This window comes from Pipistrellus kuhlii, unplaced genomic scaffold (assembly GCF_014108245.1).
Source record: "Pipistrellus kuhlii isolate mPipKuh1 unplaced genomic scaffold, mPipKuh1.p scaffold_m20_p_24, whole genome shotgun sequence".
Classification (NCBI taxonomy): Eukaryota; Metazoa; Chordata; class Mammalia; order Chiroptera; family Vespertilionidae; genus Pipistrellus; species Pipistrellus kuhlii.
In genome coordinates this window covers 9,527,447-9,544,134 of record NW_023425523.1, presented here as the reverse complement: position 1 = coordinate 9,544,134, position 16,688 = coordinate 9,527,447, and the positions used below count along the sequence as shown (strand labels likewise).

At 45.7% G+C, this 16,688-nt stretch overlaps 1 protein-coding gene and 1 pseudogene across 4 annotated transcripts in view; one reads left to right on the top strand and one right to left on the bottom strand.

The window, feature by feature from the left end:
- NOTCH2 (notch receptor 2) overlaps positions 1-16,688 on the top strand; it is a 133,462-nt gene that overhangs the window by 74,657 nt on the left and 42,117 nt on the right. For all 4 annotated transcript variants that reach the window (XR_004990499.2, XM_036452551.2, XM_045586972.1 and 1 more), the window contains 5 exons: positions 11,843-12,076; positions 13,569-13,724; positions 14,112-14,300; positions 15,467-15,580; positions 16,394-16,507. Coding sequence is in view for 3 of the 4 variants with exons in the window: in XM_036452551.2 (XP_036308444.1) it covers positions 11,843-12,076; positions 13,569-13,724; positions 14,112-14,300; positions 15,467-15,580; positions 16,394-16,507 (807 nt within the window). In the remaining variant the exon portion in view is untranslated. The remainder of the gene's footprint in view (positions 1-11,842; positions 12,077-13,568; positions 13,725-14,111; positions 14,301-15,466; positions 15,581-16,393; positions 16,508-16,688) is intronic.
- Positions 3,495-3,846, bottom strand: LOC118727134 (annotated as a pseudogene).

Sequence of the window (16,688 nt, the reverse complement as noted above, 5' to 3'; positions counted from 1 at the left end):
CATCCCTAGTAGGGGGTGTGCATGAGGCAGCTGATCGATGATTCTCTCTCATCAATATTTCTAACTCTCTATCCCTCTCTCTTCCCTCTCTGTAAAAAATCAATAAAATATATTTTTAAAAGCTACCACCCTTCTGGACAAGCTAAAACCAGGCAGAGGAAAGAAATGGAATTGGACAAATGATTTCGCTTTTCATCGGTAGATTGTCATGGAGCTAGTTCCCTTTACGGAATGGAAGTACACCCGAGGATCGGACGGAGCCTGAGCACACGGGTTTTAACTGTTCCTGTATTTGGCCCCAAGCCATCTGCCATCTTCTGAGAGAAGGTCTGCTCTGGCCGATAGCCACCTAAGAAAACAAAAGTTATGAAAGGCCCCCAAATTAACCAGGGCAGCGCAGATTAATATTTTGTCTGCGTAGATCGCTAGTTGGATTTTCTTTTTAAAGGCTCATTTCCTTCAGAATTAAAGTTGCCTCTAAACCTCGCTCACAAATTCCTCTCTGGCAGCTTTTGGTTTTGGGTTCACTCCTAGGGCAGACGTGATTTATTTTCCTGTGCTTGTTATTAACCCAGAAAAGTAATTTCAGCCCGAGCTTGGAATAGTGCTCTGGGACACTGAGCAGAAGGGAACAATGGAAGTGAGGTGGGACGTGAGTCTAATAAAACCGACCGCATCGTCTCTCAGCTCCTTTATAACACGATGAGCCCGAAAGTGGGCTCCGACTCCCTTTGCTGTTGGCTGCTCCAATTTTGGTAAACTTTTTTGGCACGAACCAGCTAGAAGCATACCACCAGAGGTGCTGCGTGAGCTCCTTCTGGCAGGAAGTGGTGTCCTTTCATGATGGTATTTTGATTTTGAACTGAATGTTCCCATTCCATCCGGCCTCGGGTTGGTGACCAGTATGCTCTGAGGAGAGACTTCCCTCCCAGCCACTTTCCTGCTCTTTTTGGTTGAGGGTGGAAACCATTTAATTACATCCGGGCCTATAGGAGTTTTCTCCTTCGCATTCTGTATGGGGAATGGGAAATGCAGCTCACATTTCAGTTTCTCTGCTGTCAGCTCGGTTGTGAGGTCTCGATAATAAGCCTGTTTTTTCTGGAATTCTGCTTCCCTACCCCAATTTCAGTTCACTGTCAGTTGGGCAGACTGCCAAAGTGCTGGCCTGAAGCACCTCACCTCAGAGCTGATTGGTGGTTGTGTTGGTGGGGACAGGGATAGGGGGGTTAGCATAGCCCCCACTAAATGCAGGAGTGGAGACCAAGAGGGATTTTTCTGCCCTCGTCCATGACGCAGTGTCTGGCTTTGGCTATATTCCAGGCAAGGCCCAGTCTCACTTCATGGCTTTTAAAGGCCCCACTGAATGGTCATAAGTTAGCTTCAATGACAGATATTTATTGAATAACTGTTGCAGTCAAATATACTATGCTGGATGCTGTAAGAGACATGAAGAAAGATATCATTTTCTATATTTTAAAGAAGGGTCAATTACCTAGAAAGAAATAAGTCTACATAACCACAGTGGGAGTTAGAGAGTACGAATAAGACGTGACTTTGAAAGAAAGATGGACAGGCATTGGGGACCATCTAAGTTCTCCATCGAATGAGGGGGTAGATTGAGAAGAGTTAACTTCTGTTTTGAATCTGAGTAATAGGAAAATGTTGACAGAGAAATGGGCTAGACATGATGATGAGTTTGAGGTGAATTTTCCAAGTTTAAGACCCAGGAGGTCAGAGCAGAAGTGGGGTCTAGGGACTTACATTTCCTGTCTTGTTTTTGGTTGCCTTGGGAATGTATCAAGTCTGTAAGGGAATGTGTGTGGAGTGAGAAGAACAGAGGGTTGGACCTGAATTGTGAGAAGTGTCTACATTAAAGAAAATGAGTAAGAAAAGGGATTCAAAGAAGAAGAGAAAGAGGAGTTGGGGAGAAGCTCGCCATTATGGCATCACTGAGTCAGGGCTGCATTTGTAAGATTGCGCCCTCCATTCGACTCTGCATGCCTCTGTGTGGCACCTGTCGTATTTTACTCCTCTTCCTGGTTTATATGCTTGCTTCCCCTCGTAGACTCTCAGCCTCTGGAGGGCTGGGAACTGGCATTCCCAGGTCCAGTTTTAACAAATAGTGGTTATTGAATGAGTGACAACCAGGAGACTCAAATAAGGATGATAATTATGCAGGTTGGTTAATGAACTGGGTTATTTAGGAGGGACTTACTTTTACAGGTTTTAGTGGGGGATAAATTAGGTGAAATGGTTCTTGGGAATGGGAAAGAAGGGAGGTGGAAGTTAGAGTCAGAGAGTGTAACCAAGTTTGAGATCTTGGAATGGGAACAACGAATGTCACATAATGAGATCCAGAATGTGAGTATGTTCGTGAGACGGAGTAGTTGTGGAGGTCTGTTGAGAAAATTAAGAACTCTTGGCTCAAATGACGTTATTAGTCTCCAACCCAGATATTGATTTCATGGGAGATGGGAGAGGAAAGAATGAGAAGAACATAAAGCCATGTGCTTAAGTCATTGAAGGAAGTGGAAATGGTCCATGAGGACAATAGAGAGAGGTGAGGTGTTCTTTTCATTGCTAAAGGTATACATGTTTAGAAAAATTTGGATTTGAATCCACTTCTCTATTTTTCAGTGTCAAAATGAAACTGTGTACCAATTGCTTTTTCTGCAAGATGAGGAATATTGTCTCTTTACTCTCCAGATTTTGTTTCTATGATCTGGCATTTAAAACTTCATATAGAGTATTACTAGTACTGAATTTTAAAATCTTAAACATATTCTTTAAAAGTTATTCTTTATATTTATACTGTTTTATAATGCAATTTATAATGTTTTAGACTTAGTTCTATGTGTGACTTGCTTTTTGTTAACTACCAATACATTTATATGACAACCTTTTCTGGGTTATTTATTTTTATTTATTCTTTTCAGTTAAATGAGTACATATTTTTCACAAGTGTGCTCTTCTTATACATCTTAAGTGGTATGTTCCTCATCTTTCATGTTTCAGAATGTTTTAATAGGTGTTGTGTGTTTTTTTCCATTCTACTCATTCTGCTCATGGTAACTGCTTGCCCATAAACAGAGTAGGTTGATTCTCTTTGGAATCCCTGCTGCAGTAAGTTTATCCTCTCAGGGAATGGAGGGGGTCTTTACATAAACTGGTATAACAGCCCAGCAGCCCGAGGAGAGGGGAGAGAGCCAGAGCATGAGCCTCCTGGCAGGGGGGCCGAAGCTTGGCACCATTTTCTTCTCTGTGCCACGGCTCAGCTCTCAGAACGGCCAGCATTGGCACAGCATCCGCTGCTTGTCATTCACTGTCTGATCCTGGATGCTCTTTGGTGCTGCTGCATCTGGAATTTGCCCCGGGGGCACTGACTTTCTTGTTGCTAGAGTGGCCACGGGAGCCCTGGAATCCCCCAGTGTTTTAAATTGCTGTTGACCTGCAAGGGTGAGATGGAGTTCAGCTTATCCTGACGTTAGGTTGCATTAGATGGCATGTTTCTGAGTCTGTTCCCAAGATACTCTGTTGTGCTTATCTCTCTTTTAAGACTCGTGCAATCTCTGGCAGTAGGGAGTCATCTGGGTTTGGACTACAATAGCAGTAAACAAATGGATAAAAGAACTTTAGAAATAGTTAAATCAGGAGACCATCATGATCTTAGAACATGGAACCCAATGCTGCCGTTACTGTTAATGTTTGGATGATAAATTCTTGTTGTTCATGCAAACTTAGGTGGCTTGGAGAGATAGTCTATAGGAAAATGAATTGTAAAAAAATATATACTGCCTTGATATGAGATGCCATTAGTCCCATAATTGTAGTTTGCCAATGCAACATATTATCCTCAACTGTCCTGAAGAGTTTAGTTCTTCTCTGTTGTCCCACTCTGTGCTCCCAAGGCAGCACGCACTGATTAGAGCTGTTATTGCCCTCTGTATAATTGTTTGGTTGTAAAACCTGTATTTGCCTATAAGTTTTACATGACAGAAGCCATAAGTGTTTTATTACAGCCCCAGTTTGTATAGGTCAGGCCTGACACATAATGTATACATCCTTATTGAATAGGTGAATGAATGAACGAATTGGGGCATTACCTTTTCATTTGTTTCTGACCCGCCCTTATCCCTCCTAATTTAGGGGCTGTGATTGGGTTCTTTTGGGATCTCTCTCCTTATCTCTCTGATACTTTAGTGTCTTTCCTCAGCATGGACCAGGCCTGTACTACTTCGTAAAACTGGAGTCATTGTATGAGAGGATTACATTTGACAATCAGTTAAGAGCTTACCAGTATCTTGTACCAAAAATGGCTTAATGAATGAATGTTAACTGGTTGAAGTCAGTAGCAGTTTTAGGGAATTAAGAAAACATGGGTTCTTTGCCTACTTATCTTCAAGCAGATGGAAGCAGTTGGGAGAGGAGGTCCACTATCAAAGAGGGCTGACTGACATTATTCATAGATAACATGATATTATACATAGAAAACCCTAAAGACTCCTCCCAGAAAACTGCTAGATTTAATCAATAAATTTAGCAATTAACAGGATACAAAATTAACATTCAGAAATTGATGGCATTTTTATATAGCAGCAATAAACTCTTAGAAAGAGAAACTAAAAAAAAAAAAAAAAAAAATCTCATTTAACATTGCAACAACAACAAAAAAATAAGATACCTAAGAATAAACGAAGGTGGTAAAAGACATGTACTCGGAAGACTATAGGACATTGGAAAAAAAAACTGAGGCCTGGGCAGTGTGGCTCGGTTAGTTGGATGTCATCTCAAACAACAGGAGGTTGCTGGTTCGCTTTCTAGACAGGGCACATGCCCGGGTTGCAAGCTTGATTCCCAGAGCCAGGGGCAGCCGTTCAATGTTTCTTCCTCTCCCTTCCTCTCTCTGAAATTAATAAAATATTTTAAAAAGAATAAATAGAGAAAGATATAAACAAATAAGGCGGGGTGGAAACCAGAATGGTAGAGCCAGTGATGGTTCAAAGGGAGATGGGAGAGGTAGGCAGAAAACCTGGATAGGATTTAGAATTTCATCCTAAGTAGAAGGGGAGTCATCATCGCATTTCACATGCAAAATGCACAATCTACTGTCCATGTTGATATCATTCTGAGTGACTCTTTAGAAAATTCATTGGTCAGGATGCAGGGAAACTAGGCTTTTGAGGAGTCTGAGAAAAGATCATGGCATCTAGAAATGGTGGCAACATTCCCATTCAGTGAGCATCTTGCATTTATCCATTTGTGTATCCCTCTCCCCTTAACCACCGCATACCCAGGTCTTGTGTACACACCAGTGCTTTGTGCACACACACATCCTCTCATCAGGCAGACCCCATGGACTCCGGTGTTTTTATGGAATGCTTCAACCAGCTTTAGTGCCAACAGGCAACAGAATGGGCAACTCGTCATCTGTTCTTTCACTTCAGCTTCGGCATGGAAAACTGTGTTTAGGGGAGGAGAAGGTCTCGCAGGACAGAGGCTGTAAGAATGTTCTGCTCTGGAATGGAAAGATGAGCTTGGTGACTGCTGGTTGCAGGGTGTACTGGAGACTGAGTTTTCTTGTTTTAGCCACGGAAGAGAGGAGGTAGCAGGTCAGGGCAAGGGCCAGCCCAGCTCTTTTTTTACATGTTCTCATGTGGCGATTGTTGTTGCAATGAGAGTTGACCCTTAGCAGGGCCATTGATGTGATAAAAGTTTTTCCCACACACTTCACAGTTGAGAGATGACTAGGAAGGGAGGGGGCTTCTTCCCCAAGTGCTAAGGCTCAGTGATCATGCCCCCTTCCCCTCCACCCTCCCCTCGTACTCCCCAGTCACTTGTGACTGCAGGTCAGGTGGATGGTTTGTTTGTGGTGTCTTGAGAGCCACAACAAGCTGTTTGTATCCCAGTGCATTACAGCTCACGGGGCCCTCTGGCTAGAACGTGATGCTGGTGCGGTCCAGGCCATGGTTTCCATTTTAGTACATTCCTCTTATATTTACTGCCACAGTTGGACCCACGATGTATGTACCCTATGGTTTCCAGACAATAGGATGGGGCAGTAAGACAAGATTGGCGTGCAAGCTGCCCTACTCCTGTGAAACCAGCGCAGCAGGCGTATGTTTCTGATGGTGAAGTCATAGTGTCATCTCCTTAGGAGCATTGTGCTCTTCCCTGTTTCTCACTCCTGCCCTGTCCCTCCACAGACAGCTCAGCATCTCCTTCCCCATTTCGAAGACAAACTTGATCTGCACTAAGCAATTTCCACTTTTTATTTTGTCTAATTGTTCTTCCAACTAGCTGTACACATGCAGACAAGTCACTATTACCTCTCTGGTCCTAACTTCCTCATCTGTAAAAAGGAACCTGTTAGGTTAGGTGTGAGGTCTGCTTCTCCACTGACACCAAGTGTCTGGTACAGTGCATGACACTACACCGAGGTGCATGGCAGACACAATCCCTGCCCTCGTGGATGTGAACTTGGCGATCTACCTAAGTGACAGGAGATCAAAGGATGAGAAGTAACTAGCCACGTAAGTAAGAGGGGGAAGAATATGTGAGGTGGAGAGAACAGGAAATGCAGAGGGTCTGGGGTAGGAGAGAAGTTAATGTTTAAGGAACTGACAGTAAGGCATCGTGGCCAGAGTGAAATATGTGAAGGGAAGATATGTATTTGAGATAGGTTTATGAGGCAAACTGTCAGCCAGAAAATTATCAGTAGCCACAGGAGGCGCTAAGCGTTGAAGGTGTCAGCACAGGATTTGATAGTGTGACATCTCATGCCAAGTGAGTCCAGGCTCATGGTGGTTAGTCCAGAAATGGCACTTTCTAAAAACTATTGATTTCTTTTTTCTTTTACACACAGAAATGGGGAGGGCCTTAGTTCCAGTATTAAATGGCCATAGCTGCCATATCTGGCAGGTGAAATTACTAAGCGGGGCGGGTGGGGTGGGAAGGGTGTCCCTGATTCTCTCAAACACTTGCCTCACTGAGCTTCCTACAACATATTTTGAAGTTCACCAGCGAAATGTGTGTGCTGAGACCGATGATGCTACGTGCTGAGACTTGTTGGATTGAAGGCTTAGTAGCGTGGTCAGGCATGGCAACGACCCAGCTTCCCGCTTCACCAGAGGCGTTTATGTGCTAGGTCGCTCATAACTTGGTGCTCTCTCTCCTTCTCTCCCTATTAACAGAAAGCTGTTCGCTTTTAGTGCCTCCTATGTTCTACGGGCAGACTAATCTTCCTGTCTTCCCCCACACATGATAACTCCCTTTGCTTGTTGCATCAAATTTAGAATTCCTAGTCGAATTCAAAGCTTCAAATGAGCTCCAGTCTTCCTCCTTTTATTTTATTTTTTTAAGCCTCATCTCAGGATATGCCTGTTGATTTTAGAGAGAAGTGGGGGAGGGAGAAGGAATGGAGAGAAGGAGGGAGGACAAGAACATCAATAAGTTGCCTTCTGTATGTGCCCCAACTGGAGAAGGAATCTATGGCCTTTTGGTATATGGGACAGTGCTCTAACCAACCAGCCAGGCCAACCTTTCTCCTTTTAAATATGTGCTTTTGTTGTTGTTTTTTAATTGGTTTTAGAGAGAGGAAGGGAGATGGAATGATTGGCTGCCTCCTGCACCCAGGCATGTGCCTTGACTGAGAATCGAACCATGATTTCCTGGTTCATGGGTTGATTTCAACCACTGAGCCACAATGGTCTGGCCAATCTTTCTCCTTTTAAACCCAAGCCAAAGAATACACGTTAGTCATGATGATGTCTTCAAGACCTAACCTTACCACCCTCAGTGAACATCTCTCTCTAGTCCAAGATGAATAACTTAAATGTGCCTAATCCTGCCAAATAATCACCACAAAATATTCCTGCTTTAGTATTTAGTGACCTTCTGCCTGTATTCATTTCTAACAAGGGTGTTCTTTAATTGTCTCATGCTTCTATGCCCTCTCAGTGTGCTCTAGGACTCGAGGATCAGGGACCTAGTCTGTAGATCGGTAGATCTTGTGGGTCAAGTCCAGGGCTGGATACGTACCTGTGCTGTGGTAGAAAGCGGTAGATTTAGAGTCAAACTGATCTGGCTCTGAGTGGCACTGCTCTCACTTACTGTTTTATGACCTTGGGAAGACTACCTGACCTTTCTGAGCCTTATTCTTATTTGTAGGCTTCTGCCTTGGTTCCTCCTATGCCAAGAGGGTGGTGACATGAAGGAAGCAGTGTCTGAGTAGATGTCCCATTGGGAACTTTTGGACAAGCAACTGTAGTGGCCCCATGGGTTACTATTTTTTACCTCCTGAATTTAAAAACTGGTTGCTAGAATTGGAACTAGGAGGAGAGGGGGGGGTGGGGGAATCTGGCAGAAATTAGCTTGGGAAGGGATGTTGTTCTGGAGAAATGAGCCTGAAACTTAGAGAAAAATGATCCATTCTGTAGAAAATTCTAATACACCAGTGTGCTCTTGGCTCTAGATCTGGTTTTTCTAATGAATCATATCTAACAGACAGATAGTCCTAAGGTGTTCAGTGATGGTATTTAGCCTTCAAAAGTAATCTCATTTAAAAAAAATAGTGAGCTATACCCAAAAGTACATTTGCTATTTGGATAGTTACCTGCACTCCTAAGTTTTTTCAGTAACCAGATTGTATGAGTCACGATTGGAATCCTCACCCCCATCCTCTCCACTTTGTGTGCTTGGGAACCCGAGACACCAGAGTTGGTTTTGATAAGTGAGATTCACATCTCAAGTCTTTGTTAGGAATTTTAGAGTCAGGTAGCTCTAGTTCAAATCCCAGCTCTCCTTGAGTGCAGAAAACTTCACTCTAGGCAAGTTACTATACCTCTCTGAGCCTGATTTCTCAACCAGGAGGGACAAAAATTATGTTATAGTTCAAGCTTAGTGCCTGCTTCCTAGTGGGCAATCAATGACTTTTGGTTTCCTCTCCCAAGAGTGCCAAACTTGCATTCCAAGCACTGTTTATTTAGCTCGTCTGTCTTATTACAATATTTAAGTGTCTGGGAATTGTAATGCATAAGGAATACATGAGATATTTTTAAACACAGTGTCTTATACTCAGAATTATCACAAAGCTGGTCGAAAAGAAAAATAATATCCAAATTGCTCACATTTTTTTGAAGATTAAAGCCTTCATTTTAGAGATATTGGATTTAATGTGGCCGTTTCAGAAGGACAAACAGTTTGTAACTTGAGAGTATATCACAGCTGAGTGGCCAGAAGTCCATCTCCTTTGTAAAATAAATTTTGAAGCACATGGATGAAAAAGGATGTTATATTTGCTAGCACATTTGCTATAATCATAAAAACCAAAATATGGCTTTCTTCCATTTTGTTAGTACTTATAAAAACAATTTATGAATATATGTCCCTTTTCAAGATAGAGAAACTAAGATTGTAGTTTCTCTATCTTGAAAAAATACACACCCATAATTGTTACAATCCCAAGTTACTCATATTTAGCAAGTCATTTGGTTTTAGGGCAGCATAGATATTTAAGTTAGCATAAGTGTAAGAGACAAGATTCTCAGTAATTTCCAGATTAAAGTAACTTTTCACCTACTTCTCAGTCATGTATTTATTTCTAAATCCCAGCTGTATGCTACTTACACATCTGTCAGTATCTGAGGTAGCATGTCTGCCAGTGCAGGAAGGGAGCAAAGCTTTCTGAAATAAATGGCATCATCTGCTGTGGGGAAGTCATTGCCAATGCATGTATTTGCTCATGCACCTCACTCACACAATTCATGCACTCACACATGCAACTTGCTTGTGCAACTCACTCATGCATTTCTCACAGCTCACTCATTCATGCAACTCACACATCTCACTCACTCACACAACTTACACACCTCATGCAACTCACTCACTCTGTAGTAGCTAGTACTATGGGTTGCAACTGACAGATCCTTATCTGAAATTAGGGAAACCCATTGCAAGGGACATCTCTCAGAACAGTTGTGCCCCTGAATGAGTTTGGAGCAGTTGGGCTTCAGGAACAACCAGAACCATTGACTGGAGTGCACTTCTGTGCACTCTGATTCGCCCCTCTCCTTTTCTTGTAGACTGGCCACTTCATCCTTTGGGTCCATGTGGCAAAGGGTCCCTAGACTTGGTGGCTCATTTAAGAATTATACAGATGAAGGGGCTGAGGAGAGGAGCATGGAAAGGGAGTGCTGAGTGTAGAGTTCCAGAGATGCCCACACACCCATCCTACCATCCCAGGCAGTGGGACCTTAGCTGGGAATACACACAAACACACACACAAAAAAAACACTCCTGAAATGAGAGGTTGCTTGCAGCCAGGTGATTAGAGACAGATGTGCAATTAAATAAGTGAAATAGAGTGATGTTGGCTTTGTAATAATGCATGCAAATGATGAGTGTGAAGAATGGTGTCATAATGGAAGTAAAGAATCGGTGATCAGTTAGGTTAGATCTGACACACCCAGCTTCTGCTAGCAGTCATAGCTACATAGCTGGGAACATGGCAGGCTTCCTGAAAATACTTGAGCCAATCGAATTAGGTATTCTGGAGACTAGGGCTAGCCTTGGCATTTTCTGAGTCTAAGCATCGTGTGCTTTTTCATTAAGTGGCCTCTTCATCAGAATACCTTTTTGAATTATTCATTGAGTTCTTTTACAAGGGAAGAATTAAGGACATCATCGGGATTTTTTCATTTCAGCTACTTGTGTTGTGTTTTAGAGAATTCAAATGACCTGAATATTAGTTTCCTTTGATAGCTCTCTAGGCTGGTATTAAAAGGCCTCCAATGAGACTTGTTATACAGTTCAGCTGGCCCGGCACCGAACTGCTTGTTAGTCACCAATCCCTGGCCTGTAAGATGAAGACATACTCTAGTTCCTTGTCAGGGGTCCTGCGAGCCTTTGCCATTGTCCCTGTCGGTTGCTATTGTAGTGACCTGCACTCTGTCCACAAATGGTCTCAGGGTTAGTGTGCTCCAGTTTGCTCTTTTGCAGGCAGAGCATCCTGGTCCCTTTTTCATCTTCTGTTATTCTGAGTCGACTTTCTGTCGTATTCCACAGATCTGCACCCTGGAAGCTTAGGTGCCTCGGGATGAGCACAGTCTGCTTTAATCCCACCATCTTGGCTTTGTTTCTCACAGCCATATTTTACCAAGGCTTTTGCTGTCCTTCATCTGCTCTCTCTACCCTTGCTTGCCTTTACCTTCGGTTTCAGTTAAACTTCTTATTTGGAGATCATTGTCATTTCACGTGCAGCTATAAGTATCAATACGCTCTAGCAAGATTCCCACAATGCTAACAGCATCTTGCAATACTATTAGGTCTAGTAATAATTAATGTCGTTTTCTAATACTTTTTTTTAAATCGAATTTATTAATATTATATGGAATCATATTGTACAGTTATGGACATTGACAGTCCAAATACAGAGCAATTGCCGTAACATTTTTGACTTTGACGTTTCTTCTCGTTATTCTTTCCTTCACTCACCTCTTAGATTCTTCTCCCTTTTCTCAGTTATATGTTCATAGTCCCGGGGATTTAACTGAGTCCAGAATCCTAAAGATTTATCTTCTCTTTGATATAGGTTGGCTAACTTCTCATGTTGTCAGAGTTCCTGGGGATAGCGACTCCCGTGTTTTTCTTTAAGTCACTTCCCTAGAATAAATATAATTTAAGGCTCAAGGTGGCGTTAATATGCATGTGAGAACCTGATCTGCTGTGGGTTCCACTCGCCTTAATTTCAGGCCAGTCACATCAGGGTGAAGAATGTGTGGGGGCTGGTGCGGCACTAAGTCTTTGAGACCTAAGAGCCCTGATCAAAGGCACTTTCCCCCCAAAGGACAGTTCTGCACGGAGGACGTGGACGAGTGCCTGCTGCAGCCCAACGCCTGTCAGAACGGAGGCACCTGCACCAACCGCAACGGAGGCTACGGCTGCGTGTGCGTCAACGGCTGGAGCGGGGACGACTGCAGTGAGAACATCGACGACTGCGCCTTCGCCTCCTGCACGCCGGGCTCCACCTGCATTGACCGCGTGGCCTCCTTCTCGTGCATGTGCCCGGAGGGAAAGACAGGTGAGGCCGGCAGGACGACAGAGCTGGACACCAGGGACGGGGCCGTGAGCAGGCAGGATCTCTGCCTTCTTCCCTTTCGTGTCAGTAGCTCTGTCCTTTTCGTTACCCATCGGTAGGTGCATGTCACTTAAGATTGTTCTGGAAGTGTCCTCGGTAGCCAAAGTGCTACAGAGTGAGTCTTTTTCCTGGTCACTTTTGGCTCTCCCCTCAACTCTATGTACCACAGTCCTTCGTCCTCAAAAAATGAAAGTTAGTCACTATTACCTGGGGAGCATCTGCTGACCTCCTTATGACCTTAAGCCAGTGGTCGGCAAACTGCGGCTCTCGAGCCACATGCGGCTCTTTGGCCCCTTGAGTGCGGCTCTTCCCACCAAATACCACGGTCTGGGCAAGTCTATTTTGAAGAAGTGACATTAGAAGAAGTTTGAGTTTAAAAAATGTGGCTCTCAAAAGAAATTTCAATCGTTGTACTGTTGATATTTGGCTCTGTTGACTAATGAGTTTGCCGGCCACTGACTGCCTTAGGCTAAAAAGCACCTCAGAAATTCAGACAAAGATGACTAATGGATGTAGAGACTTCATATTAAGAAGAAATAGCACGTTTACTTAGAAGGAGTTGGCAGGTATGTAAGTGCATTCCAGTTCCCAGCGTCTATAGAAATATTGCTCTCAAAGTGAGTTTTTGCTGACTTCAAAGTGAGCTCCTCAGTTTCACAGCTCCTGCTTTTAGGAGTAGAAGCAATGAAGGGAGGAAGTTGGGGAGAAAGATAGCTCAGGTGAGGGAACTGGGGGCCCAGCAGTTCTGAAACGTTCTCATATCTGTGCCTTCCTAGGAGCCCCACCTCCAGCTCTGCAGAAAGAGCCTTCGCTACCTGTTCTTAACCTAGTTGCAGAGTGGAAAATCCAGTTCCCGCGTGAGCCATGCAGAACATGGGGCCAGCTAATATCGCCTCAAGGCCTGAGGGCACTTGGGCCAGGAATGCTGACACTATTAAAAGAGCATAGGCTGATGCTGCTGCACTGGTTTTTTCCTTCTGAGACTAGTGAAATGCTGATGCCTCTGTGATCACCGGGTGGCATGATTTGCAGAAAGTAGGTTAGCAAATGCAATACAGGTGCAAGCAGCAGTTTGGGCCTCCAGTAGAGATTACTTACTGTCTATCTGAAATTACTGTTGAGCTGGGCATCCTCTGCTTTTGCTGCTCAGAGGGCAGTAGGAAGGTTATTGCCCTCTGCTTGTCTCTGTCATCTGTCCCTCTCACCTATGGCCCTTGAGGAGCCGTCTAGCTGAATGGAAGAGAGAGAGGGAGGATACCAGGGTTGTCTGCAGAAGCTCCTGACTTGCAGTGTGTTTCTGAGGGAAGATCAGGCGAAAGGAAAGTTTCCTCAGTCTCCATAGTGGATTTTGATGAGACAGTAAAAGGCTTTCCTCCTCCATGGAAGAGACAGCTCTTTCCCAACTGGGGTCATTTTCTCTTTGTTCTTGTGACAGGACTCCTGTGTCATCTGGACGATGCATGCATCAGCAATCCGTGCCACAAGGGGGCACTGTGTGACACCAACCCCCTGAACGGGCAGTATATCTGCACCTGCCCACAAGGCTATAAAGGGGCTGACTGCACAGAAGACGTCGATGAGTGCACCATGGGTGAGTCTCCCGAATCTCTCCTCTTCCTCCTGGGTCTGCGAGCACAGCAAGCATTTACACCAGATCTCCTGTTACTCGCCCACCGTTTACAACCATCCTTCCAACGTAATCATATATTCTATTCTGGGGATTGAAATATACCGGTGGTCTGTACTTGATTCTTAATATAAAGCCCCACCTGAGAGGCAGTTTGGGCAAAAGAGCAGCAGAGACCCCCGAGAATGAGGTTGCCTCGTCTAATTAATTAATTTGTTCACAAGAACATAGGAGACTGAGAATCAGACTATGAAATGCCTCGCCCTAACGCTTGCAGACCACGTCTGTAGTCCACGCGTGTGGAAACTCGGTCGTGCTGTGCTCCTGGTAACCGGTGCTTGTGTCTTTCAGCCAATAGCAATCCCTGTGAGCACGCAGGGAAATGTGTAAACACGGACGGCGCCTTCCACTGCGAGTGTCTGAAGGGCTACGCGGGGCCTCGCTGTGAGATGGACATCAACGAGTGCCATTCCGACCCCTGCCAGAATGATGCCACCTGCCTGGATAAGATCGGGGGCTTCACGTGCCTGTGCATGCCAGGTACTGGGGCCCATCCGAGGGCGGGGTCTAGGCTGGAGGCACTGAACAGCGCTCCTCTGAGGTGGAGCACTCAGCACCAGGTGACCATTCTGTGAGCCCCGTCAGCATCTCCTTCCCAGTAGTGACGGGGCTCCTGGCCATCGGGCCCTTAGAGTGAGGCCGTGCTAGACTTCTTAGAGCTGTGAAGGCCCAGGTAAACACACCCGTCCTGTCAAAACTCAGATACGCGCAAGAGAAAATTTCAGAAAGGAGTGTTTTTATGCCAAGATTCTTTTTTTTTTTTTAATATATTTTATTGATTTTTTTACAGAGAGGAAGAGAGAGGGATAGAGAGTTAGAAACATCGATGAGAGAGAATCATTGATCAGCTGCCTCTTGCACACCCCCTATTGTGGATGTGCCCGCAACCAAGGCACATGCCCTTGACTGGAATCAAACCCGGGACCTTTCAGTCCGCAGGCCGATGCTCTATCCACTGAGCCAAACCGATTTTGGCAATGCCAAGATTCTTTAATAAAGTACTTACCATAGTATCCTTTAAGTAGCAAGCCTTCCTGATTCCCTTATGCGTTACAGATATCATGATTTTCCACTTAGTGAAATTAACTTCATAATAATGTAGGAACCTGCCATGCCTCCCTGGCGATGTCCCCTGATTCATGAGTTGCCCACTGAAGCTCTTCTGCAGGGACTGTTTCTGAGTGGGCAGAGAGCACGGCCAGTGTGGCTCACAGTGGAGGCTGCAGTGCGGCCGCCCCATCACGGTGCTGGCGCTCTAGCCTGGGAGCCTCCTGGCCTTGCCTGGCGCCCTGAGGGCAGCGGCAGCTCTGACTCCGCTGGTCTTTAGGAACAAGCAGTGGGCCTTCCTCGGACCTGGCGCTGCCCTGAAAGCAAAGCCTGGGCTGGTCAGAGAACGTGGCCCAGTCTTTGTGGGCACACAAGGTGTGACCAGGGTCTTGGAGGTACCCTCATCCCCTTCATCACAGTGACCCGGATGTCCCAGAGGACTCCCCTGTGTGATCTGTCACTCTTACGGCGTAGTGCCCCGGTCCTCTGCAGAAATGTCTGCTCCTAGAGGATGTGGGCATCTTCGTAAGTGTGTGCTTTCGTGGCTAGAACATGCCTTTCTCTCTTTCTAAGCCACTTGTGTGCTCCGTTCTGTCCAGGTTTCAAAGGTGTGCATTGTGAGCTGGAGATAAACGAATGTCAGAGCAACCCCTGTGTGAACAACGGGCAGTGTGTGGATAAAGTTAATCGTTTCCAGTGCCTGTGTCCACCTGGTAAGTGTCCACCCCCTGCCCTGCTGTCTGCGAAAGCACAGAGCCGACTGGCCCCGGGGAGGGAGGGAGGGAAGGAGGAGCAGAGAGCAGGCCGAGAACGTGTGTGGGCTGTGCATGCGGAAGTCATTAAAGTGAGCACTTCAGGAAGGAGACGTGTGTACAGAGTCGGGGAGTCTGTCTCCGCGAGTGTGTCCTCCAAATCCTCTGTGGACACAAGTCCAAGTCTGTTCTGAAAGGCCCGTGACCTCTCTGTCTGTGTGTACATTTCCGAAAGTTCATGCCTCACAGAGGCCTTAGGTTCAGGCTCTTCGGGATTGTATTTCCCCCCTATGGGTTAGAGTCTTGAAGCCCGTTGGCGAGATGATTATTTTTAGACATTTCACCTCCGGGCCCAGAAACAGCCAACATCAGTCAGTTTTTCCAAAGAATGCTCCGCCTCTCCTTCCCCTCCCCGGAGCTAATGTTGGAAGACACGCCGGGCTCTCTGCCACACGCTGTGGTGTCTCTCATTTCCAGTCCCAGTCCCTCTGAGGCCAAAGCTCACTGGTTGGCGTGCTTCTCCCTGTCACCATGCAGTCCTGTTTTAACTAGAAGTGAAAAGTGTGGGGAGGAAACAGGGCTGGAGACACACACCGGTGCCTCTGGTGCCCTGCGCTTCTCCCAGTTGTCCCTGTCACTTGCTGGGGAAAATTCATTTCCCTTTTGCTGACCCTTCTCTAAGGGAATCAGCCCCACGCTTCTCCAGCATCACCGTCACAGGGAAGGCGGGTGTGGGACAGTCCTGTGACCTGTGTCCTCCTGTGCCTTTTTCAGGTTTCACCGGGCCGGTCTGCCAGATTGATATTGACGACTGTTCCAGCACTCCGTGTCTGAACGGGGCCAAGTGCATCGATCACCCCAACGGCTATGAGTGCCAGTGTGCCACAGGTGAGATTCTTCTCGTTTTTCAGCCTTCCCCCCAGGCCCACCTGCACAAACAGGGGACTGTCCTTGTCCCGCTGCCCTACCAGCGCCGGCCACTGGAGGCACGGTTCTGCGTGTAGAGAGGTCTTCTTCCAGCTTGGTTTTCGCCGCTCTCTCTCCACTATTTTCCTTCTCCAACACCTGC